Source organism: Candida theae, assembly GCF_024610275.1.
Source record: "Candida theae strain CBS 12239 chromosome Unknown scaffold11, whole genome shotgun sequence".
NCBI classification, from domain to species: Eukaryota; Fungi; Ascomycota; class Pichiomycetes; order Serinales; family Debaryomycetaceae; genus Lodderomyces; species Lodderomyces theae.
In genome coordinates this window covers 270538-297613 of record NW_026261481.1, presented here as the reverse complement: position 1 = coordinate 297613, position 27076 = coordinate 270538, and the positions used below count along the sequence as shown (strand labels likewise).

At 40.9% G+C, this 27076-nt stretch overlaps 4 protein-coding genes across 4 annotated transcripts; 2 read left to right on the top strand and 2 right to left on the bottom strand. All coding sequences in view use genetic code 12, as the record gives it.

Moving 5' to 3' along the window:
* Positions 1-288: 288 nt before the first annotated feature.
* KGF57_004869 (Zn(II)2Cys6 transcription factor) lies at positions 289-2409 on the bottom strand (the record flags this gene model as incomplete). Its single annotated transcript, XM_051754424.1, has 1 exon — positions 289-2409. One exon carries the CDS (start codon positions 2407-2409, stop codon positions 289-291), a length of 2121 nt encoding a protein of 706 aa, XP_051606780.1.
* A 1036-nt stretch (positions 2410-3445) lies between these two features.
* On the top strand, positions 3446-9819 carry ARO1 (Aro1p; the record flags this gene model as incomplete). The annotated part of the gene is made up of 2 exons (XM_051754423.1): positions 3446-5021; positions 5159-9819. The coding sequence occupies 2 exons, from the start codon at positions 3446-3448 to the stop codon at positions 9817-9819; spliced, it is 6237 nt and encodes a 2078-aa protein (XP_051606779.1).
* A 994-nt stretch (positions 9820-10813) lies between these two features.
* Positions 10814-12010, top strand: PTC8 (Ptc8p; the record flags this gene model as incomplete). The annotated part of the gene is made up of 1 exon (XM_051754421.1): positions 10814-12010. One exon carries the CDS (start codon positions 10814-10816, stop codon positions 12008-12010), a length of 1197 nt encoding a protein of 398 aa, XP_051606778.1.
* Positions 12011-12193: 183 nt separating this feature from the next.
* On the bottom strand, positions 12194-26795 carry MDN1 (AAA family ATPase midasin; the record flags this gene model as incomplete). Its single annotated transcript, XM_051754420.1, has 2 exons — positions 12194-25232; positions 25588-26795. The coding sequence occupies 2 exons, from the start codon at positions 26793-26795 to the stop codon at positions 12194-12196; spliced, it is 14247 nt and encodes a 4748-aa protein (XP_051606777.1).
* Positions 26796-27076: the final 281 nt, after the last annotated feature.

Sequence of the window (27076 nt, the reverse complement as noted above, 5' to 3'; positions counted from 1 at the left end):
CAGTGGTCTGACGAAGTGCTACTTGCATCACTACTAGTAACGATAGTATAGAATCTGTAAAGGATATCATGTTACATTGCCAAGCTACGAATGGCACTGATGATACATTGCCAAGATGATTATTGATGGTGATGCAACTAGGCTGTATTCCCATGATTGCTAGTTGCTCTTAATATAAATATCTCTACATTTCCCTCTGAATTGCCCTTGTTTTAAGTTAGCTCATCACTAATTCCTTATATTAAATGTCTGCCTTAACTACTTCAATGTTATACAAACCATATAACGCTAACGTAAGTGAAATGCAGCTATATCATCCGCAAAATGGAAAGGACCTCCAAACGGACCAGCAGTATCGTAAAGCAAAGAGTACAACACATCTGTAGGCACCTCTGGTGACGTGGAGCCAGGGCTGTAGTGCATTTCCAGCTCCCGAAGTGTAATAACATCATTACTAGGAGTATTCGCTTGCGTGGCTAATCTTCGTGATGATATTTGAACTTTGTTTCCCATCATTTCCAAAACCTCTAGACAACGACTTGCTGATTCAGACTGTTGAGTATACGAACGAAGCATTTCCAAACACAAGCTCCATGCTCTTTCAAATGCCACCATATCCATATCCTTATGTAAGGTAACTTGGAGATTTGCTGCAAGAAGAACAGTTCCAATTGAATAAATATAAAACACATTGTACCAGTGGGCTGGCAAGTAAACAATATCTCCAGCACGATATTTGGAGATAACTTCGAGGAATTCCATGGCTAAAGTTATGCAATGTAATGCAACCGACCTTTGTGATGACGTGTACAACTCAGAGCCCTTGACTTCAAATGTATTGGACTTTTTTGGAAACAACACTGGACGATAAAGTAGTATTTTGAGATGAAGCACTCTGATGTGTAATACTATACTTTGTCTCGCAAAGGGAACCATTTTTTGTAATTCAGCACTAAAGTGTAGGTGGTTAGGCAAATTCGCTTCAAAGTTGTGTAGTCTGTGCTCAAATTTGAAAATATCAAGCAATATTTGTGGGTTGTTGTCAAGTTGATCATTGGGATAAACCGAGTTGAGAATATCGGCAAGTATGTTGTATAACTTGATGGTCTGAGCGAAAAAGTCTAATTTGGATGGTACATCCATTAGCAACACCTCTTCATCCTTGATGTACTCGTCATCCAAACATAATGGTACTTCTCCTTGCTCAGAATTCTGCACCACCATCATTGGTCTTCCCAAAGTCATGGACACAATTCTATCCATTAACAAGCAACCCTGCCATAATCTTTTCCTAATCTCCCTCTCGATGAGACTCTTTGTGGAAGCATAGTTTTGGTCCTGATGCAATCCCAACCCTTGTGCAATTCTAATGGCTAACCCCACAATGTTCCAACAGCCGGCCAGGCCAGAACTTGCCTGTAAGAATTGACCATTGAGTAATAGAGCTTGCACCAACAAGACCGAGCCACTGTCCATCAAGTGAAATCGAAGATATCTTTGTGATCTTTCAAAATATATGTCAGAATTGTCCTCCATATTTTGAAAAGCGGGAGCCAATTGGCAGCCAAATGCAAATATCACATTGACAATTGAGTAGAACAATTCATCAACTCCAGATTCTTCATCTCCCCATAATGAGTTGTAAGTGGCCATGAATGTTGGTTTGTGCACAAATGGGTACAAAGTGTAGGCAAATTCAAAGTAGTTTTGGACACAGAGGTCAGCAAGAGCTCTAGGCGGGAGCTCCAAGTCAGCAACTGCAACTGTCGTCATTGGATCAGATCGAGACATCTTGTAGAAAGTTTCTGTCTCATCATTCTCTGTATCAGATTTATCGATGATGCTTGATAGATTGTTCATAAACGATATTGCAGCTGAAGATCCATAGTAATCTCTGTCTTTTCCCTTGTGTTTGGCCATATCTCCTGCACCCATTGCACTAGTGGAATCTTTTGAGCTTCTGAACACACTGGAGGTAGAATTGGTGGTATTTATGGAGCTTGACGGGGTAACACCGGTGGCTTCACTCTGTGTAGCATTTGCAACCGACTCTTGACGACGATGCTGATAAGTTGAACCTTGTAGCGGGGGTGGTATGCTTCCATTGAGATTTTGTTGCATTGAATACCCACGCTCGGACGAGATCGTGTTGCTGATACTGGGAGGCATAATGGATTGAGTCGAAGCTATACCCAACCTCTCTTCCAACTCTCTGACATACTCGACCGTAACATTAGCTCTAGCGTACTTTGTTCCATAGACACAACCGGCATTGCGTTTAGCACATGTTGCACAAGGTTTTCCACCGTCGCATTTGGTTTTCCTTTCACGACATCTGTTGCATGCCAAATTCACTCTTGAACGTTTGCTGGTCGTGGCGTCTTTACCAATTTTGTTGTTGGCAGCCATTGGTGCAACCAATGTTTTGGTTTTCGGATTCACTACCGAATTTTTCTTTTTTTCACCGGAAAATAAACCGACATTTATAGTTTTCACTGTTTACTGTGACCACAAGTGGTGTAAAGAGAGCTTCGGGATCTTCCCCACACATAGGAGATGAGCATGAAAAAAAAAAAAAAAAAAAAAGAAAAGAGCTCTTAGTCACTCAATGTTTTTGTGGGGAGACTGTAAAAGCAGTTCTTTAGTACAACGTCACTGTGTTTCAGCTTAAAAGTACATGATGACCGTTCCCAGATGCACCTTTTGGTGAACTCGACGAGGCGTTTATTTTAACTAACCATTGATTGTACAGAAATAGCATTGAGAGGTTGCTTCAGAGGGGTGGGAGAGGGCGACAGAGTTTCTGGAGCCACAAGTATATAAAATTTCTAATTGCGCCGAGCGCCGAGGCTATTGAGTTTTTATATTTTGTCAATACCTTGCTGCAAAAAAACACTATTTTTTAACTTAAACTAACGTGTTAATTCACGTAACGGTGAGTCCTGTGCAGAAGTCTTTCAACCCATACATTAATACCTCTTATAGCTATGACAGAGTCTACCCAAAGGTTTCAATGAGTTTACGTGGAGCTATTAGACAAGACTAGTTTTGGCAAAGTCTGCACGTAACAGACTCAAAATCGTTCCTACACAACTAAAAAAGGGGTCTACGTAGTTAAGCATTCTTTAGAAGTGTAGTCATACCACTAATGTTACCCAGGACATATACAGTTCAGAAATGTCTCAGAAATTTGGAGATTCTTGTCTCAAAAACATTCTTTTCAAAAGCCCACCTGAAANACCGCTCTGCATTCTTACTGGGAGCGAAGTGTGTTGTGTTGTTGTAATTTCGTTTTTTGTTTTTGTGGCTGCTCGGAGTTTTTTTTTTCTTTTTTTTTTTTTTTTTTTTTTTTCCTTTTTTTTTTTTTTTTTTTTTTTCTCTTCGCTGATTTCTGTTTACTTTTATTTTTTTTTGTTTTTTTATTTCGAAGCCGTTACCACATTGCATGCTCAAGGGTATCCTCAAACCGTATAGATTACTTCACAGTCCAATGAGGCGTGGAATTCCAAATGTCATCTCACTTTCCGAAGTCGAACTGGATATCCGCAACTTACTTGTTGATTATTGTAACCACTACAATGCATCCCATCGAGACAAGCCATTGATTTTGAGAATCACTGGAGGGTGGGTTAGAGACAAGTTGCTTGGGTATGACAGTCACGACATTGACATTGCTGTTAACCACCTTTCTGGGGAGGAGTTTGTACACAACTTCCAAGAGTACTTAAAGAGCAAAGACCCCCAATTTTCTGTCAACCACGTACACACGATAAAGATGAATCCCGAAAAATCAAAGCATTTGGAGACTTGCACAACGAAATTGTATGGAATTGATTTGGATTTTATCAATTTGCGGTCGGAGGAGTATGCACACGATAGCAGAGTGCCGACGATTGAGTTTGGTACGCCACTCCAAGACGCATTGAGACGTGACGCCACTTTGAATGCATTGTTTTACAACCTCAATGAAGAAAAGATCGAGGATTTTACTGAAAAAGGGATGGATGATTTAGACAAGGGAATACTAAGAACGCCTCTTCCTCCAGTGAAAACCTTTTTGGACGATCCCTTGCGTATTCTCAGATTGATTCGGTTTGCCAGTAAGTTCAACTTTGCAATTGAGCTGGAGACGTTGGATGCAATGAGAGAGAAACACAACCAACAAGCTCTTCTGACAAAGATAAGCAAAGAGAGGATTGAAATAGAGTTGAGGAAAATATTAACTAGTCATAACCCAAGCTACGGATTACAGTTGATCAATTACTGCGATCTCAGCAAGTGCATATTCTTTGTGGAGGAGCTTAAGAAGGAGTTTGATGTTTACCAATTGGAGTTGGCATTGAGCAAAATTCCCCATCAGGTTAATGTCGCTAGTGCAATATACCTCACTTTTGAGCAACTTATCCTCGACTCAACCATTAAATCAACTTTCCAAAAGTTCCTAGCAGATGGTGACGCGAGGTTCAATTTTTGGCTTGCAGTAATTCTACACCCTTACTCCATCGTCACAACGAAAACCAAAGACATATACCATCAGTATTTGAGATTGGGGTTGATGGCGAAAAAGAGTGACATCACAAGAGTCTCCACCATTAGTCTAACAAGAAACGAAACACTACAAAGATACTTTAAAGATCCAGCCAGTGTAAAAAGATCAGACTTGGGAACCTACTTGAGACGTTTTCCAGGGTATATGGACCTCAATTTGATTGTACAATGTTACCTTGAATGCGTGGATGCTATCCGAATGGAAACACCAGTGGAGATTCCCGTGCCAAACCACAGAGTCCAATGTACCAGTGACCAAGTGAAAACAATCCAAAGCATTATCGCCAAGTATGAGTCATTGTACTCCACGATCAAGTCGCTAGATCTAATCGACGTGCACTTAGTGAAACCACTTCTTGATGGAAATCAACTAGTAAAGTGTCTCACGAGGAAACCGGGTCCATGGATGAAGCCAGCTATAGATAATGTGTTGGTGTGGCAGTTGGATAACCCTCTGGGTACAAAAGACGAATGTATAGAGTACATAAAATCAATCCTGTAAATAAATTTTTCACTTTTTTTTTTTCTTCTTTTTTTTTCTTTTTTTTTTTTTTTTTTTTTTTTTTTTTTTTTTTTTTTTTTTTTTTTTTTTTTTCCATGAGTCACTTAGTTAAGTTGCCCACCACCATGTCCATTAATAAAGTACCCATCTTGGGTAAGGAATCGATACATGTGGGCTATGAAATACAGCCTCACATTGTCAGTGAGACAATTGCCAACTTGGCTTCATCGACCTATGTGATTATCAGTGACACCAACATGGCAAAAACTCACACTTTCAAGAAATTGGTGTCAGACTTTGAGAGTGAACTTCAAATAAAAAGACCAGAGTCAAGACTCTTGACATACTTTGTACCTCCTGGAGAAAACAACAAGAGCCGTGAGACAAAGGCTGCAGTGGAGGATTTCCTTTTGAATAAAGGATGTACTAGGGATACCGTTATACTCGCAGTTGGTGGAGGAGTCATTGGTGACATGATTGGCTTCGTTGCAGCAACATTCATGCGTGGAGTAAGAGTGGTACAAGTCCCCACCACATTACTAGCAATGGTGGATTCATCAGTTGGTGGAAAGACCGCCATTGATACACCTTTGGGGAAAAACTTTATCGGGGCATTTCATCAACCGCAATATGTCTTTTGTGATGTTTCCTTTTTGCAAACGTTGCCAGCCCGGCAATTTATCAATGGGATGGCTGAAGTTGTTAAAACTGCGGCAATTTGGAATGAAGAAGAGTTTACAAGATTGGAGGAGTTTGCGCCAAAATTCATTGCCGAAGTGACTTCTGAGAAGCCCAATTTGGAAAGCATTAGAAAAGAGTTGGTGAAAACTGTTTTGGAATCAGTAAGAGTCAAGGCCTCCGTTGTATCGGCAGATGAAAAGGAAGGTGGATTGAGGAATTTGCTAAACTTTGGACACACCATTGGCCACGCCATTGAAGCTATTCTCACACCCGAAGCTCTCCACGGTGAGTGTGTTTCAATTGGAATGATCAAGGAAGCTGAACTATCAAGATACTTGGGAATACTACCACCAGTTGCTGTTGCCAGACTCTCCAAATGCCTTGCAGCATACAGGTTACCAGTCTCTGTTGATGAAAAGAACTTCTCAAAGATTGTTGGGGGTAAAAAGTACAACTTAAAGATTGATCTGTTGATACAAAAAATGTTGATTGACAAGAAAAACGATGGTAGTAAGATTAGATGTGTTTTGTTGGAGAGAATTGGCAGATGCTACGAACTCAAGGCACATCAGATCTCAAAAGACGACTTGAAATTTGTCTTGACTGATGAAGTATTGGTTCACCCATTTAAGGAATTTCCAGACTTTGTTACAATCTCACCACCGGGCTCAAAATCAATTTCCAATAGAGCTTTGATACTTGCCGCATTGGGTTCTGGTACTGTCCAGATCAAAAACTTGTTGCATTCCGATGACACAAAGCACATGTTGGATGCATTGTCTGTGTTGAGAGGTGCCTCGATATCGTTTGCAGACAATGGGGAGACTGTTGTTGTTGAGGGCAATGGAGGAGATTTGTTTGCCAGTGAGAAAGCCTTGTACTTGGGAAATGCGGGAACTGCCTCCAGGTTTCTTACTGCTGTTGCATGCTTGGCAAAAAGTTCAGACAACTCGCATGTCATCTTGACAGGTAATGCTAGAATGCAAGAGAGACCTATTGGCCCATTAGTCGATGCTTTAAAGTCGAATGGGTCAGAAATTGAATACTTGAAAAATAGCGGCTCACTTCCATTAAAGATAGCTGCTGGGAAAGGACTCCGTGGAGGGAGAATAGAGTTGGCCGCTACTATTTCATCTCAATATGTGTCAGCCATTCTCATGTGTGCACCATATGCTAAGGAGCCTGTCACTTTATCGCTCGTTGGTGGCAAGCCAATATCTCAGTTGTACATTGACATGACTTGCGAAATGATGAAGCAGTTTGGTGTTGAGGTTACAAAATCAACAATCGAACCATACACATACCACATCCCCAAAGCTGCATACAAGAATCCTTCTGAATATGTTGTGGAATCAGATGCGTCATCTGCAACTTACCCATTAGCATTTGCTGCGTTGACAGGCTCCTCCTGCACAATTCCAAACATTGGATCATCTTCATTGCAAGGGGATGCAAAGTTTGCAGTGGATGTTTTGAAGCCAATGGGATGCGAAGTCAAACAAACAGCAACATCTACAACCGTCACAGGTCCAGCACAATTGAATGCTTTGACCAGTGTTGACATGGAGCCAATGACAGACGCATTCTTGACTGCTTCCGTTGTGGCTGCTGTTGCCAAGGGAACAACTACCATTACCGGTATTGCAAACCAAAGAGTCAAGGAGTGCAACAGAATCAAAGCAATGGTTGATGAATTGGCAAAGTTTGGTGTCAGGGCCCATGAAATTGACGATGGTATAGTAATTGAAGGTGTACCTTCAAGGGATTTGAAAACTCCATCAGTGGAAAAAAGAGGTGTACATACCTACGACGACCACAGAGTGGCCATGTCGTTCTCACTACTAGCCGGGTTGTGTAAGCAACCAGTGTTGTTATTAGAGAGGTCGACAACAGGAAAGACGTGGCCCGGATGGTGGGATGTATTGCACTCGAAATTTGGTACTACCCTTGAAGGTTACGAGCCACTGAAACCAGCATCTATTTCCACGAATGGCGAAAAAAGTATTGTGGTGATTGGTATGAGAGCCGCAGGTAAAACTACCCTTTCCAAATGGATTGCCAAGTACTTGGGATTCAAGTTTCTCGATTTGGACGAACATCTCGAAGAAAAGCTCGGTGTTGATATCAAAACGTTGATCAAGGAGAAAGGTTGGGATTACTTTAGACATCAGGAGTCTTTGTTGGCTGCAGAATGCTTTGTGCAATACTCCTCTGGTTATGTGCTTTCCAGTGGTGGCGGTCTTGTTGAAAGTGAAGATGCAAGGAAGCAACTTCAAGGCTACATTGCCAACAATGGTATTGTTTTGCACTTGCACCGCGATTTAGAGGAAACTGTCACATTCTTGAATTCAGATGCCACACGTCCTGCTTTTGCATCCGAGGTTAAGGACGTCTGGTTGAGAAGGGAGAAATGGTACCACGAGTGTTCCAACTACCACTTCTATGCTCCACATTGTTCAACCGATGATGATTTTGCCAAATTGAAGAAGGTTTTCTTAAAGTTTATTGGCAAGATTACTGGTTTTGAAGTGTTAACCATCCCTAAATCTCGTTCTGCTTTTGTCACTTTGACGTACCCAGATGTGAGGGATGCATTAGACATTTTGCCAGGAATCACAGTGGGGGCAAATGCCGTTGAGTTGAGAGTTGATTTGTTGGCAAAATATGATCCTGCATACATTGCTGATCAAGTGGGATTATTAAGAAAAACTGTGGATCTTCCAATAATCTACACCATTAGAACCAAATCACAAGGTGGTAATTTCGCTGACGAGGATCTTGATTCCATTAGGTCGTTGCTTTTGTTTGGCATCAAAATTGGTGTCGATGTTATTGATTTGCAATTGATCTCACCAAATGGCATTATTGACGAAGTGATGTCAAAGAGAAGCAACACCAAAGTCATTGCATCCCACCATGATTTCACTGGTCAATTGAAGTGGGATAATGTGGAATGGAAGACTAAATATGACCAAGGGGTGGCTATAAATGCCGATATTGTCAAATTGGTTGGAAAGGCTATTGATTTCAATGACAATTTGTTGTTGGAGAAGTTCAGAAGCGAAAACACAGCCAAGCCTTTGATTGGATTGAATATGGGACCCAAGGGGAAGCTTTCAAGAGTGCTAAACACTGTATTTACCCCAGTCACCCACGATCTAATCACAGACAAACCACAAGGGGTAGGACAGTTAACAGTCAAGGAAATCAATGAAGCCTACTATCAAATTGGTGGATTTGTCGACAAAAAGTTTTGGGTTGTTGGGTCTCCAATTGAGCATTCCAGATCACCTGCATTGCACAATGCAGGGTACGAGGCATTGAGCTTGCCTTACAAGTTTGACAGGTTTGAATCAAGTGATGCAGAGGTTGTTTATCAGAAGTTGATGTTGAGATCTGATTTTGGTGGATTGGCAATTACTATGCCATTGAAGTTGGATATGATGAAATACGTCACGCAACTTTCGGATGCAGCCAAGTTGATTGGTGCCATCAACACAATAGTCCCTATCAAGGATGGCTTCCTTGGCGACAATACTGATTGGGTGGGTATAACAAACTCCTTCAAGCAGAGTGGATTTGTTGGAGGCAGCCATGTCTCTGGATTGGTTGTCGGAGGTGGCGGCACTTCAAGAGCGGCAATTTATGCTTTGCATCAATTGGGATGTGAAAAAATCTATTTACTCAACCGTACTGTATCCAAGTTGCATGAAATTGTCAATACTTTCCCCAACGAGTTCAATCTTGAGGTGGTTGAGCTGGTAGAACAAGTTCGCGGCAAATCAGTGTCATTGGCCGTGTCGTGTGTCCCGTCATCGGCACCGTTGGATGATGTCTTACTAAAGAGGCTCGAGATTATCTTGAACTCTAACAAGCCTGCGGTTGGAGAAGACGCGCCATTACTTTTGGAAGCTGCATACAAGCCACGGATCACACCAGTGATGGAATTGGCAGAGGAAAAGTACAATTGGAAAGTCATACAAGGAGTTGAGATGTTGGTCAATCAAGGTGAGGAACAGTTCAAGATCCACACAGGCTTTGCTCCACCATATGATGTTATCCATGAAGCAGTAGTTGCTGATGATTAAACCAAGGGAGTGGTGTATATATTAAAGGCTTTCTATATAAAGTTTATCGGAAAAACACGTTATTTTTGCAAGACACAAAGAAAAATATATTTTGGTGTGTGTCCTCCTTATAGAGGTCATCGGAAAAACTCGCGTGTGTGATATATTTTGCACACAAAAGGCCAAAAGAAAAAGAAAAAGAAAAAGAAAAAGAAAAAGAAAAAGAAAGTAACGTATATAGATGCCGTAGGCCACAAACACCGATCGGAGTTTCAAATGCGATGAGGTCAACTTATTCAAGTCTAGATGCGATATAGGAAGAACACTTTATTCTCACAACTGGCGTTTTGAGTTGTAATACTTTGTTTTTGGTGCTTCAGACTACAAAAAAAGAAGCTGTCACGTGAAAACATCAGCCTTTTGTTTTCGGAGTTCAAAAAAAATTTCTTTTTTCTTTGTTGTTTCTTTCATCAAGTGAGGGGTAAATTGTCCCTCTTATGGTCCACACCCCATAACAAATAAATGAAAAATATAGTATGATGATGATGATGATGATGATCATTATCATTATCAAAATCACTGTCAACATCATCATGATCCTTACCACAGCAGCATTTTTTTTTTTCCCTCACGAGTTTGTTTTAGCCCCATTGGATACAATACTCACTGAGTAAATACCCACTCGGTTTTCCCTTCAACTGCGTCTTCTCAAGGGTACAAAATTTACTCGCGCACACAAAACAAACCGCCAAATCGGACATTGGCGGGAATATAAACTTTTACACACTTGAAACCAATAAGAAAAAACAAAAAAACAAAAAAAAAAATAAAAAAATAAAAAAAATCTTCACAACTTAGCCACCTCATTCGTCCTTGCTTGGTAATACTTTTGCTAGATATATCTTGAGGAGTTTGTCCCAAGACCATTACTTTCGTTTCATTTCATTTCATTTCACTTTTTTTTTTTTTTCCCTCGCATTTCGTATCCATTCGAAAGAGGACACCATTTACTGTAATGTCTCGATCATACAATTTGTACAAGTTAGCATTATTCCCATCGAGGGTGTCACTTTGCAAATGTCAACACCGGGCCTTCCTCCGTCCTAGCCAGGTCAGCCACACGCCCAAGAGGTGCATGTCCTCATACTTCAATGGTGTCAGAAACTACTTTGGCTTCAACGTCTCGGAAGAAAGTGAAGACCGAGATCAAGTGGACGAGGAGATACCGTATGTCAAGTACCCACTCATCACCAAAGAACAAATGAAGGAACTAGCTCAAGACAAGTTTAAATTTGATTTCGGTTACGCATCTTTTGGTTTCCATTCGGATTCAATCGTACCATCGATAAATTCACTTAGTGATTTGACTGACCCGACACAGTTGAACTCTCTTCTTCCGAAAAGAAGACCCGAAGGGTCTCCTAGTGACACATTGAGCATAAAAGCGGGCGATGACACAATGCTCGTTTCCCCGTCTGTTCTTGCTGTTGCCGACGGAGTCAGTGGCTGGGAAAGTTCAGGGAATTTGGCAAACTCAGGTATTTGGTCGCGATCAATTGTGGAGACTTTCAGTAGGTTAATGACTGAGTACAAAATTAGTCACACGCCGCATCACTTGAAACGTCGTGATATTCAAGAAATTTTGGATGACTCGTTTTTGCATACTTCGCATTTGATGGATTTGCAAAAATTAAGCGGCTCATCGACTTTGGTTTTGGGAATGTTGAGTGGGGACATGTTGTTGATGATTAGCATAGGAGATTCCAAATTATTTGTCATTAGAGACGGCAAGATCCTTGTTACAAATAAAGAGGAAACGGGCGATGGGTTTTGTCCTACCCAAATCGGAACTAATACAATGTCCAAAATGCCTTCTGATTTTGCATGGATTGATCTGGTTAAGTTGAAAGAGGGCGACTACATCGTCATGTGCTCAGATGGAATCACTGATAACTTATATGAGAGTGAGATTGTCAACTACTTGGATGAGTTTGTCCATGCCAAGAAAAACAGCGTGAAAACCATTGCCAGCAAATTGCTAATCAAGACAAAGGAGGTAGCATTTGATGACTACGCTTACACTCCGTACAATGAAAAAGTCAATCAATCAATAAACAGAGATTCTTTGCAAAATTCCCACAGCATTGGAGGAAAAGTTGATGACATGTCAATAGTTGTTGCCAAAGTCATCAAAAATAGTAAACAAAAGTGAGAGAGAGAGAGAGAGAGAGAGAGAAAGAGAGAGAGAGAGGGTCAAGCTCTACAAGGCAATTTAATATATTGGGTTTTTAATTAATTAGGGATTTACAGGATTAAGGGGAAAAATAAAAAAATTAAAGAGGTTCTTCTTTTTAAGGTATAAGCTATATCACACAATTTTTTTTTATCACTTAATCTATACTGTAGCTATTTCTGTAAAGTATTGACGAAGAATGGTTGAAAGCATTCCTGGCAACTCATTTATGTCCTTTACAATGACGTAAAATTCAAATGGGAAACTGTCAAGATACTTGTCCACTTTCAAAACCATTTCACCAGTGTTTTGATCAGTTTCGTACCTCACCTGTTGCATATCCATAATGGATTCCTTCAGATTGATTCCATCAATCACGACAAACACCATCATTATCTTTTCATCTCTAGCTTTTCTCACCATGCGCATAATATTCTCATGACTTTCACATACACCATCACTGATGATAATTTGCAACTGCCACAAATCAGCCTTGTTTTCAAACTTCTCATCTTCAAAAATCTTCAACGACTCATTACACAATGCTTTGATGTCAGTTCTCGATTGCTGGAAATCAAACCATTGAAATACTTTAGCCCCAGTTTCATTATTTGCATTGAACGGCTTATTGAAGGGATGCACAATCTTTACATCTTCACCAAATCTCACAATTGATAAACCACCACTCTCCAATTGACTCAACGCTTTCGAAACCAAAGCAATACTATTGAGAGCCAATCGTGAAGAGTTACTCTCGCTCATCGACTTGGAATCATCAACAGCAATCATGATTTGGTACTCGCGTTTGGAAGGCTTTGTCCTTCTCAACCAAATCTTGTCCTTTTTGAAATCAGATGCGATATAAGGAATGATACGTTTCATATTCAATCTTTTTCCCGTCTTGTAATCTCCACGAAGCTTAGTGCTCAAAGTGGGCTCTAAAATCAATCGCAATTGTTCACAAAGTCCCGACGCCAAGTCTTGCGTTGCCATCTCACTATCCTTCCACAACTTACGTGCTTCGTCCAAAGACAATGGTGGTTCGTCATCACTAATAGTGTAATTTCCAATCATCTCTTCAATCTTTTCATCATCATCCTCCTCGTCATCGCCATCGCCAAATTCAATGGACGGTTTAGAGTCGATCTCGTTCGTTTCTGTCTCAGTAATTGGAGCATCTTCTGCTGCAGATTGCGCGGCAGCCCCATTGTCATCACCACCATTCTCTTGCGGCACATCACCATTCTCTTCATCCATTGGAGCATCAGCGTCAATTTTCTCATCTTGTTCTTCCTGTTGTCTTTCTTCCTCCTCCTCATCAATCGCCATATCCTCATTTATCGATTGTATTTGGTCTTTATTGGCAGCACCAAGTGCCTGTAAATCATCAGCATTTGAATCAGGATTATGTTGAAACTCGTTCAAATTGTGATTAGCAGACTGCTCGGCATTGTCATCCTCCTCTGCTTCAAGAATCTCTTGCTTACGGCGATGAAACTCCTTCAATGACTCACCAATCTGTTTAAGAGATTCGTTCGCTCTGTCAACGGCGTCATCTTCAATGGACTTTTCATTTTTCTCCTCAGCTGCAGAATTCTCTTCACCGGCTAGATTCTCACCGTTTTGATCATTGTTTAGCTGCTCATTTTCTGCACCATCTCCCGATTTCCCAGCCTTTTGTTCAGTTGCAGCATCCATATCTGCATCCTCTTCATTCTCCACATCTGCCAATCCATCAGCCCCATCTACTGCATCTGTTTCATCATTGGCGGCTTCATCTCCCTTCTCCTTTTTGTCCTCACTTTTATCATGTTCTTCATTGTCCACGTCCTCATCTTCAGGTTCAGCACCAGCTTCTTCATCAATTTGGTTCTCTTCAGTCTCAAGGTTTGACTCTTCATCTTGAAGCATCTCTGTATTCTCTTCCTCGTCAACACCTTCTTCTTCTTCTTCTTCTTTTTCTTCATTGACGTCTTTTTCCATTTTCAGTTGTTCTTTTCCTTCCTCCTCCTCCTCCTCACCATCATCATCATCATTCATTTCATCATTTAGACCATCGTTATGCTCTTCGTCAAATTCGTCTTCACTTTCTTCCTGATCTTCTTCATCGCCAATGTTTATATCATCAGGAAGTTCCAAAGCTTCCGATTCAGGGACATGATCCTCCATTTGCTCGGCCTCCTGGTTCTCAACCTGGTCTTCCTGCTCACCAACATCTTCCTCTTCCTCTTCCTCTCCCTCTTCTCCCTCTTTGCCATCTTTTGCGTCACCATCATCCCTTGACTTTTGATCCTCTTTGGCTTCACCTTGCTCTTCATCCTCTCTTGCTTCCATCTCATCATCGTTGTTTGAATTCTCAGGAATGTTTTCCGACTCCTTTTCTTTCTCCTCCTTGGCCTCCTCATCCCACATCTTTTCATCAACATTGTTTGGATCCAATTCATCCAAGTCATCAACCTCTTCGTCGAGCTCTTCGCTTTCTCCATCGTCACCATCATCATCTTTGTCCTGATCTGACAAATCCTCGAGGTCACCGGCCATGTCGCCTTCCATTTCTACAGCGTCATCATTCTCGTCTTGATCATCATTGTCATTTTGCTCATCGTTTGGCTTTTGAGCATTTTCAGTCAAATCGTCATCTTCTTCAACGTCATTGTTGTTGGTCTGAGCTCCCTCACCATCACCCAAGCCAGTTCCATCGTGCAAATTGTTATCATCCTTTTGATCTTGAGGTGGCTCTGGCGAGCAAAATCCCTTTGTTGCTAGCGAATAAAGTATCGAAGACAAAACAAAAGTAGCCTTTGACAAGCTCTTATAGTTAACCCTCGCTTTATCGAAAACGATTGAACACAACTCAAAATAGTTTTCAACCAACGGAAGCGTGAATGCAGCTAAGGAAGAGACCAATGGAGATTGGTCTACTGCCAAAGTGGAGACCTCGATACAACGCTTCAACTTCGCAACTATTCCTGTAATATGCGTGAGCTTAATATAGTCAGACACTTTATTTTGAGCTAGAATCAACCAACCTTTTTCGTCAATTGCTACTTCGCTGTTACCACACTCGGTCACCTTTTGGGCTGCAACAAGAATCATCGATGACAACTTCCTGAACTCCACTTCACAATCTTCTATAACTCTAGACTCAATACCGTCATCTCCTAGAACAGTGGCTTTTGCAGTTCCATTCAACCAATTCAACACAACATCTGCCACAAATTGCAATTTTACATGCTCGGTCTTCCATTTCTTCAATGCTGTTCTCAAACGATCCTCAAAATTTGCAAACTCATGCAATAATCTTTCATCCAGTGTCGTGTACACCAAGGACTTAGAGTCAAAGTCCGGAAATGTCTCCACCTCTTTCCTGAACTCCTCAAAAATGAGAGTCGAATTGGAAAACGTAAAGCTGGCAATAGCATTGCAAGTGCTAATGGCATAGTCCAACAATTTGGGTAACCACTTTCTTTTAAACTTAACGTTCTCAACACTAGCTTTGTAGTGTTTGGTCGAAATCAATTTCTCCTCATCCAATTTGGCTAATATTAACATATCACGTGCGCATAATTGAAGCGTCTCATACACACTGTTGAACTTGACAAGTGGTGAGCGCTTTATAATCAATAAATGTACCAAATTTTCCGCTGCAGATAGCCCTTTTTCAAGGTCGGCACTAGGCACATCGTCGCACGGTGAGCCAACAGCTGCCCTTAACCGTGGCAACAAGTCCAAGATCCTGAAATATGCGGAATCGCACCCTTCCAAGAATCCATTGAATGAGCTTGAATTGGCAATAATTAAGTTGACTGATTTCTGAGTCGCAAGTATATCCTCTCTCATGCTTGTCTTTAAGCCTGATTGCCTGATTTCACGAATGGTGTCACTGAGCAACTTCAGCTTTTGTGTCTTCAACGCATTTACCAACTTTTTGTTTCCCTCGTTTAAAACCTTTGGCGTTTCATTCCGAAGAGTATCTGCCGCACGTGCCGTTTCCATTGCAAAATCGAGCAACAGAGGCAACTCCTCAGTCTTGACTCTCTCCAAATAAACTTTGAAATTCCTTTCAACTATTGAAATATCTTGCAACCTCTGTGGCCTTTGATTCCACGTGGCAATAGATGAAAGGGCACCATAGCTTTCTTTACCATCAAAGTGCTCTATTGCTGGAAGGCTTACGACCTCACATTCTGCCAATGACTGAGACAAGCCTTGTTCAATTATTGGCTGCACGGGTGAGCTCAACACATCGCGGTACTTGCGTACAATCTTGTATAAACTGTTGTGGGATTTCCTAGCACTCTGTTTCAAAGCGTCGATATTGACATCTTTCCAACTTGCTAAAAGAATAACTTCGTCAATGTCTTTTTGCAATTTGCTTCTTTTTGATGTCAACTCCTCCTCTATAATCGACCCGAACTGGCTATAAAATTTAATGAAACTGTCCAAGGCAGTTGTAATTGGGTGCGTGTAGTGTAGCTGCAATCCATGATTTTTGAAAGCTTTCAATAAACTCAACCTGAACTTAAACTCTCCGAAAGATACTTTACTCATAAAGACATTCAAAGCAGATAAAATATTCACAACTTGATCTTGGTCATCTCTTTTCTCCAAAATTGGAATCATGATCACCTCAAGTAGATGAAACCACCACGAGCCAATCTTTTCACCGCAAGCAAACTCTTCGTGATCGAATAAACTCTTCCACGTTGACAACTCCAACTTCCTCCATGAAACCATCAAGTCCGTCAATTGGGTGTATTGAGGCGCTAGTGACGTTTGACTGGAAGAGTACTTTTGCCACTCTGCAATGTAAGTATAGATCTGCTCCAATTTCAGCAAAAATCTACCCAATGGCAACCCGATTGGAAACGCCATAAACTCGGAAGTGGAGAAGGCAATATTTCTTAAAGTTGCGTGCTCTGGCCATTGCTCAAGCATCTTCTTTGTTAGCAAATGCACCGTGGAAATAATCTTGACAGCTTTTTGAACTTCACTTGGATTGCTGTCTTTGTAAAAGTGGAAGCTTTTGCTTGGAAGAGTTAAATCGTCATTTGATTGAATTGCTGCATTCAAGACTGCCGATAAGGCCGACGAATTGTTGAACCCTGTTTTCAAATTGTATGATGATAATTTCCCAAACAAAACAGACCCTCGTTTTGTCAAGGCACTTGCATCAAGTTTTATGCCGCGAGCATAGTTATCAACATACGCAACAGCAATATCACGGTAAATTTCTTCAAACTCATTAATCTTACTCATACCAGTCATCTTCAAATCAACAACTTCTTCGAAATCAGGAAACAATCTTTGGAAGTCCTCCTCAACGTGATCTTCTTGATCCTTGTACTTGAACATACTCTCACTTTGAGCAATCTCTTGCTCTTCTCTCATTTTTCGAAGTGACCACCTATAATACAACGATTTGATGGCACCCCCAACAACATCAACATTGGGACTTCCATTTTCTGTAAACCCGAGAACCATAAAGAAAGACATAACTTCTTCAGCTATTGGGTCCTCCACATTCAACTTCTTTGCGAAAGCTTGAGCATTAGCAAATTCAGATCCCATTACCTCAGGATTCAACATTTCAACAGTGTTCATCAACCAGTCTTTTGAGAACTGGGCCAGTGTACTTTTCTCATTTTCAAACATAACCAATTCGAAACCAAATTGCAAAGCATACACATATCCAAGAAGGATATCATTCAAATCAGAATACAATAAATAGTTTTGCTTCATTCGCTGAGAAAATTTGGAAAGGTTGTTCTGGAACAAGTTGAGTTTGCTTCTGGCAGAGGACGATCTCAGCTCAATATCATTCAACAAATTGCAAATAGATTCAAAGTTTAAGCTAGACTCCATCATGGCGTTCCATTCATCAATTAAGCCATCAATCGATCCCTCACCACGGTACACCTTCGGAGTTTCAGGTTCAGTAGCATCTGTGAGGTTCTTCAAAGTTGACTCCAAGTATATGGGTTCATCACCACTAATCACCTGTCTCGAACGCGTCCAAGATTCCTGAAGGCTATTGAGATGAAACACACGGGCCGAATAGACTTTTGAGACGACATATTCTCTAATAGCTGGATCATTTGGAATATTGGGCAAGTACAACTGAATGAGCCCACATGCAAACAAGATCCATGCTTTTCCCAAATCTTTCAAACCGTTTTGCTTAATCAAAGTCGAAGCTGGAACTAAAAATTGTTTGAAAACCTGCGCAACTTTGGGGTTCAACTGTGGGAACTCACTATCTTCTGCAACATATACATCCCAATTTAACCCATGAGATGTCCATATGTGTTTCAACCAAACGCTCAACTTCTCAGCAAAGACAGCTCTCTGATCTGACAAGACACAATTCGAAGTTTCAACTAATGATCTGGTGAGTAGCTTCAAATCGCTTAGTGTTTCATCAACATGATTAACTTCAGTGGCCCTTAAGCTCAAGATCTTCTCTAAAGTGGAGGCTAGTAACGAGCTCGAAAACAATGCTGGGATTCTAGACTCAACTGAATCATTTTTGCTCCAAATGTCTTCAAGTAACAAAGGGAAATTTTTAGAACTTTCACCAACTACTATTGATTTCAAAGATCGTTCAGAAAACATGTACAACTTGTCTAACTCTTGTCTATTCCCCGAGATTTCAGAGAAGTCGCAAATATAGGTGAATTCCATCTTGAAATTGTTTTGTCGATTGTTGTCAACTGTGATCAAGTTCGTTTTGAGTTCATTTAGTGTTGAATAAACCCTTGACAACACGAAATTTAAATCCTCCTCCTTGTATTCGCTGACAACAATTGTAGTGTAAAGTTGCCTGAATGCCTCCACAAGACCAGATATGATACTTGAAGCGGCAATTGATTGCCTCTTGGATACATAATCAAGGTCCTCCATTATCCCATACACGGTTCTCAAATATTCCCATCCTTTCAAAGACAGTGGGTATTTGCCTCTGAAATTTTCCCAAATTAGATCCATTGACAAACCAGACGATAGTTTCAAACCATCACCAAATGATGCAATTGAGGATTTCAATGTGTCAACATCACTTACTTCCAAATTGTTATCACACCACTTTGCAAGCAATTCTTGATAGATCCTAATTTTGGACTCATTTTGCTCTTTCGATGTGTCAAACAAGGCATTTGCAATAACGAGCAAGTCAAACACGGGGTTGAACAAGGCATGGGAAAATATATGCAGATGAGCATTTGAGATTGCTCTGATGATGTAAGCGACTACCCCTTGAAGGAGTTTGAACACACCAAATCGAGGTTTCGATTTCAAGTCTCTTCCAAAAAAAACTGCTGCAGATTTTTCGATATAAGTTAGCTCTCCAATCTTCTTATTCATCGAACCAATCTCAACTCCCTTCAACAACGAACCAAACTTTTTTGTTTCATTCACAACCTCGAACAACATGGTAGACTCACTTGATGCAACAAGTGCATGGTCAGGCATGATGGAAGACACTAATGCCATGTTGATCAACGGATGCATGGCTTGGAAAGGGATGAAGGCAGCATCGCCACCAAGAATTTCATTAGATTTTACTTGTACCGATTTGTACAAGTAGTAAATAGATGTCTCCAACTCAAACTGATGAAAGAGTGAAAAATTATCGAGCACTAGTTGGGAAGTTTTCTTGCTGCGTGAAGAAAACTCGGCTGATTTGCTCACAAATTCTGTCCATCTTTGAAGTAAGCTCAAACAAGCAAATGGTACGATACCCCAAATTGAACTCATGTAGGATGCACCGTTCTCCAATAGGTCCTCCACGAGACTGAAACTGTGCATATCGGTAAATCTGTCAAAACCGTACACTCCAGTTGGAACTTGACCATGAGCTCTTGCGGAGAAATCTTTGGAAACCTCTGAAATGCCCAACAACCTGCGATCAAATGACGTAGCCCGTTCACTAATGGAATCCAAATAAACTTCAACTCCTCTGTTTCTCATGGCTCGGGATAGTTCTCCATATTTAGGATCTACCGTCAAGAATAGTCTAAAGTTTGGATGAGGTTTGATCACTCTTGGCTCTCCATTCGCCAAAGTGCATTCATTCACAATCAACGTACCATTTGTTTCCAACAAGGAGTTTAATCTATCCAACACAGATGGCGGACACAAGTTGGCATTGTCGAGAACTAGCCATCGGCCTTCTTCCACAGCTTGCACAAGAAGACCATCAAACCATTCAAACTTTAATGAGCTAGGTTGAGAGAGCTTAAAGAGCAACGACTCTGACAAAGAAAGTATCTTACCGTCCAAACCATTAATGGATATCAATTGCTTGTGAAATTGCGGGTAATTTTCCGCTGTGACTTTGCCAGAGGCTATTGCGTCAATCACTTTCAAAGCTTGGGATACGTCTGATCTCTTTGATTTGACTTCAATCACAACAAATTCGTTCAAAGTGACATAGACATGATTCAAAAAGTTATAAAGTGCTCGTGACAAATCGGATTGCTCATATCCTCCAAGAATATCCATAGAATCGACATCGCTGTTCATCGAGAATTCGTCCAACCTGGCTCCAAGCACATTAGCCATATATCGAATTAAGCAAGTCTTTCCCGAGCTGGCGGGTCCAGTCAATATCATCGGTATGTTGTATGTGACACAACGTATAGCTGTCTCCATGACACCAAAATTACATTGCAAGGGCAAAAGATTATCACCATTGTTGTATTGCATAAGATGATTCCTTGTCGCCAATGCTGATCCTGCCTGGATATATGACGCAGTTTTATTGTAGTAGTTGTCTCGTTTCGCAAATGAACCAAATGACTTGACAAAAAGCGCTCGTGCATGGGCTTGATCCTCTGGTGTTCTAAATCTTTGACAAATGATCATGTTCATAAAATCAGAAATTTGTGTATCAGCTTGCAAGTTTTTTGCTGTGTACAAACTCAACCATCTTAAGGAGTCTCGTAAATTGAACTCCCAGGGACTACCAGAATGACCCCACAGTTTCTTCACAACCACTTCTCCTTCAATAGTAGACATAAAATCAATCAATTTCGATGACAGAGCAGAATCAACCAGTGGGTACACATGCAGCAAGATAAAGTTGAGATCTTCTGCTTTCAAAGTATCAACGTAAACCACACTGAATCTGTTTACAAATGATTTTGGTAAGCCTTTTCTACCACCACCTTGATATTGAGGATTTTGAGCCGCAAAGATTTTGAACTCCGGGTGCTTTTTGAATGACTTGCCGAGCTCGGGGATATAGGCTTCACCTCTGTGATCCAAACACGCATTCAATCCCTCAAGGACCGACTGAGAGGCCAAATTCATCTCATCAAGCAAAATCCATTCACCACGCTGCATAGCACGTAAGAAAGGTGCATCTCTCCAAGCAAATTCGCCAGCTTTGCCATTTTCAGCGGGAGCATCGGAACCAAACAAGTCAACCAAATCTGTTTGCTCTGATAAGTTGATACGTATAAGGGTATTTCCGGTTGCACTAGCCATTGCTGTAATTAAACTAGTTTTACCCACACCTGGACTTCCCTCCAACAAAATGGGTTTGTTAACTTGCATAGCTCTAGTGACTTTCATAGCGTTCGTTGCTGTAGTTGGTGCATCTAAACTGAAAGAGTGGAAACCCTCATTACTAACAACTCTGGGAATATGAAACAATCCTGCGTTGAAGGAGTCTCCAGTCACACTGACTTCAATTCTTTGGTTGGAAAAACCAAAAAGATCAAATTTGGCAAATTGTGACAACATTTCCACACACTTTTGCTTCATTTTTACAAGGGACTCCGCATTTTCAGCCAAATAAGCAGTATTATTGGTTCCTAAAGCATCAATGAATACCATAGCAGCCCCGTTGTAAAGGGCGGCAGCAACACCCAAATAAGAGTGTGACTTGTTCACAAAATCAACCCATGCCAATATGTCTCTAATGGAAATAACTCCACTCACAGCACTTCCACCACCAAATTCCATGGCGTACCATTCAGAAAATTTCACAATAGCATCCGCAAGCTCCTTCACGTAAAGTCTTGATTGCACAATTTTGAACACATCCTGAAAATCTTCCATTGATGGCACCCAAAGTTCAGTGAATCTATTTCTCAAAGCAGGCGACAACTCTTTCTTCCCGTAATCCCCACCAGGATTCATTGTGGCAAAGAATTTAAAGTCAGTTGCAGCAGTAACATGCGCGTTTTGTGACCCCTTTTCTGCTAGCAACAAACTTCTCTCAGGCTCAAGAACTGAGTTCAATCTCTCCAATACTGAATCATCAGCTAACGAAATTTCGTCCAAAAGAAAATAGTTTCCTGCTTTCATTGCAGTAACAAGGGGCCCATCACTCCATGCAAACAAAATCGAGTTCAAGTTGATATGCTCTTCAATCTCAACAGAGCCTTGTACTTCAGGGTCGCTAGTCTTTTCCTTGTAAGCTCGTATCAACTCTGCAAGTTCCCAATTCTCCAACTCTTTGACTCCATGATCATGCAAGAATTGCAAAAGTCTTTTCCGTAACTCTTGTTGTACACTGCTTTTATTCCTAACAGGCCGTTGGCTTCCAAGCAAGTCACCAGTCTCAGTGTTTTGATGAGCATTTACTACTATCAACTGCTTAGCATAGTAGTTGGCTATTATCTGACAAATGGTGGTTTTACCACAGCCCGTCTCTCCAACCAACAACAAAGGCTCATTGTACTTGACAGAAGCGAGCACTAATATCGCTAAACGACGCATAGCTCTGGTCCAAACAACGCCGTCCTCCTGGCCAATTAAACTCTCAAGATCAAAGTTGTCATAATACGTGTCCATATCTAATTGTACTTTCATGACCTTCTCAATAGCTTCCTTGACAACAACCTTCTCTTCATTTTTACGAACACGCTCCCCCAAAAGCATATAACCGTTGATGGCCAACTCTTCATACCCAACAGCCTCCCTTTGGGCCCACCTAAACAAATCTCGCAAGGTTGCAAAAGAATTTTTTTGCTCAAACAACCTTGTTGATTGACGTTGTACAGTCAATTGCTTGTAAACGTCGACAATTTTTTTTGCATAAGTGGGAGCAATTTGGCACCTTTGTTGTAAGATAATCTCCAACTCATCTTGTGGGATGTCGTCAAAATGTAATTCCAAAAACCTGTTACGGAATGCACGCGAAAGAACTTTTCTACCACCGTACAAACCTGGGGGATTCTGGGTGGCAAATAGCATAAAATCTGGATGTGGTTTTACAACCTCTTGTGTCTCCGGAATGAATAGCTCACGATTGTCATCCAACAATCTATTTAACGCTTCCAACACATCCGTTGGTGCAAGATTCAACTCGTCCAAAACAATCCAATAACCTTTCCGTAACGCTTCCACCAAGATACCTTCTTGGAATACTAATCTTCCCTTGGAGTCACTTACATAAGTACCCAAATACTCTTGAAGGTCAGTGTGTTCGTGATTGTTGATACGAACAAATTTGTGGCCGGTTATATGTGCCAAATAATTGATCATTGAAGTTTTACCTGCAGACGTGGGACCCTGAACCAACACAGGAAACCTTCGGCCAGCAGTCGCTCTTACCAAATTCAACAAGTTCTTTTCAACAAATGGCGTAATAATGTAGTTGGGCTGAGGAATTATCTCATTGGGACCATGCCTCATCCAGTAGTGTTTGAATTGGACAAATTTTCCTGAGTCTTGGGACGGAGGCGGTGGAATTTGGCTCATGACAGAATTCATGTTGCCCAACTTTCCAACAGTGTACTTCACAATCTCTGGCTTGAGAATATTTTCTGAGTCGGCATCCAACAATGTCAAAAATGTCATGCAAAACCCTTCATACAATGATCTTCGGAGACCATAAATTGGTACAATGTCAGTAACGTAAATTAAGGTTCTCGTCAATGTACGAATGCTAAAGTGTGGTCTTTGATTCGCTCCATCGACGATCTTGTTCATCTCAGATAATGACTTTGCTCTCAAGTATAATTCAGCAATGTCATTGATTACAATGTCATCACCAATAGAATACCTGCCAATGTACTTGTCTATTATTTTCAAAAGATCCTGGTAATCCTTATCGGGCGAATGAACGTAGATCTCGGTAAACTTGGACCTAATACTAACTGGAAGATCTCTTTTCCCCACATCAGTTGATGGATTCATACATCCAAAGAGCCTGAAATCGGGGTGAACTTTGATGGGTTCCGTGTCACCTCTTTCAGATAACAATATAGATCTTTGCTCCGAGGAATCATTCAATAAGTCAGCAATACTCTCCAACGTATCCGAACTTGCCAAATTGATTTCATCAAGCAATAGCCAATCTCCATTCCTAATCGCCTTCACCAAGGAACCCTCAACAAAGTTGAAGACAAAGGAATGATCGGTGGTCGAAGCAGTGACTTCGAAATCCTTCAACATCTGGTTGAATTTGTACCACTTTTGCAAAAGGAAATCGGGATCAACTGCCTTAAATTTCCTCTTTTTTTTCTTGGGAGCACCTTCATCATCATTGTCATGAGAAGGATCTTTTTTCGTAAGCACGTCCACAGCCAGCTTGTATGCCTCTGACCATAACTTCAACACATTCTTCCATTGCCCACTATTGAAACAACGCAACAATACCTTGTTGAATCTCTCGTTTTTCTTTTCCGAGAATGTTGCCAAAAACAACGGCTCGAAATATTCCTGAACTCCTACAGCAATGAGCTTCGTGTTTACCGGTTTATAACCACCTAACAAATCACCCGATTCTGTTTGTTGAGAAACATTAATCGCGGTCAATTTTTTGCCCAAAAGTTTTGCAATGTGTTGAACAATTGTCGTTTTACCGGTACCTGTTTCTCCAACAAGCAATATTGGCTCAGTCATACTAATTCCAACGCCAATCTGCTCCATTAAATGAAGGGCATGATTGGTTCGAGCAAAAGGAGAGGAATCAGGTTTCTTGCCACCAGTAGATTTCAAAATAGCCCTCCCAATTTTCACAACATCTGAGTCAGTTTGGAAAACGGGCGTGTGTTTTGATATAAAGTGATTTATTCTCAGTTGTGGGACTTGGAAAGTATCACCCACAAATTTAGTCAAAAGCTCCAACGCTTTTGGTTCCACAATGGCACTTCCAAAACAAGAAACTGCTTCGGCAAAAATGTTGTCATATACGGAAGTTTCCAATGGTTGGTCACAAGTTACAATCCCTTCAGATTGAAGTAGTCTATCGACTCTTGCGCAAAATTTGATCAAGTCTTTGGTGGAAATTATTCTAGGCAAATTTCCTTTATTCAAAGAGATGAAGGATTTCTGATTATAAAATCGCAGAACCTCAAAATAACAATTCATGACCAGATCTATTAGCTTTGAAAGAAGGGGGAACCTGGTGCATAAAATGACCTTCAATTCATCTGCGCTGGGGGGCTCCAAGTTGACTACTTTCCAAAACCTTGCCCCGATGAGATCAGGAAGAGACCTGTTTTTGTCCCTCAATCGTATGGTTGAAAACAACTGGAAACCATTCTTGGCTTTGATGACTTCGCCAACGAGAAGGGATACTTAAAGTTCTTTTTTCCAACAATGTTAATAGTATGGAAAGAATCTCCGTTGGTGCTTGGTCAATATCCTCAATCAACACCCACTTCCCTTCTTGAACTGCAGATGTTAACACACCTGTATTCCATTGGAAGGTCCCTGGCTGTTCACCTGAAGTATAAGTCCCAAGCAACAATTTCGCGTCAGTTTGCTCCCCCAAATGAATCTTGACGATTGATCCTTGGCAATGCAAATCGTTGGCCAATTTGTTAATTAAAAAAGTCTTTCCTGATCCCGATTCTCCAACGAGCATTACTGGTTGGTTTAATTTAATATCTGTAGCCAAAGTCCTTAATGCATGAACCGAGTTCTCTGTCGAAACAAAGTCAATTTGATGAGATTCAAAGTTTGTACTTTTTGCCAAGCTTGGTACCAAAACTCCACATACGGACACCAAAATCGTCGAAGATAAGTCAACCGGTGAAATTACAACAGAATCATCTCCCTCATTTGTTAAAAAATCCACTTGTGGCAAGCTTTTGAAATTGGCAATTCTTTTGGACTCAGACAACACAAGAAATCTATAATTGAGTTGCGTATCATCATAATTGGAAACAAAATCTTCACCAATGGCGTACTTTTCCAACATTTTGTTTCTAGACAATTCCGAAGCCAGTAGATATATTGCAAGTATTTCAATACACAAGTACTTGGAAACTTTGGATTGTTGATTGGATTCGAGAAGTCCATATATGGCGTCTGGGTGGATATACTGTTTGAACCTCTCCGAGTTAAAATGCAATGTACGATAATATGCCAAGAGTAAACGCTCCACCTCTAACGTATCTGCTTCAGCAAGTTCCTCCCAAACATTTAAATTTTGCAAAAAATGCTCATACAAATTTAGAAAATCGGGTGCAACATCAAGCAATGCAGAAAGTTGAGACAATACAATAGACCCCTTGATGCGGTTGTTGCTAGAACTCTGGGTGAATTCTCTTTCGAATATGGAGGTGTTTTGAATCAATCGGGCTGCAAGTTCTAAAAATATCGGTTTGTAACAGTAGTATGCAAGCATTGGATTCCTCAACGCGTACAAAGACAAGTGATTCAAGTTTTCATTGATAGATAGTTCTTTATTGAAGGTGAAAGGCTCCTTTGCAAGCTGCTTATCCGGATACAGCGATCGATATGTTCTGTAAGCATCATGTACAGATGTAATGCTAAGGTAAATGTCGTCATTCGTCATCATAAAGTGTAAGCTGTGAGGTTCTCAAGAATGGCTTATGCTGAATCTCTACTTTATTAGTTAAACCGAATGCACCTATTGATTATGACGTGATTCTCGATTTAAGTAACTAACCAAGTAAAGTTGTACCTCCAAGATTTTTTTTTTTTTCTGATTTTTCGAATCTGCGATGACGATGAGATCAACAGGTAGCGCATTTACTCCAAAAAGAGTACCCGACAGATTCTCTGACATCGCCACTTTCCAGCCAAAGCACAGTCCAGGATACCCCATCAGATGCTCGT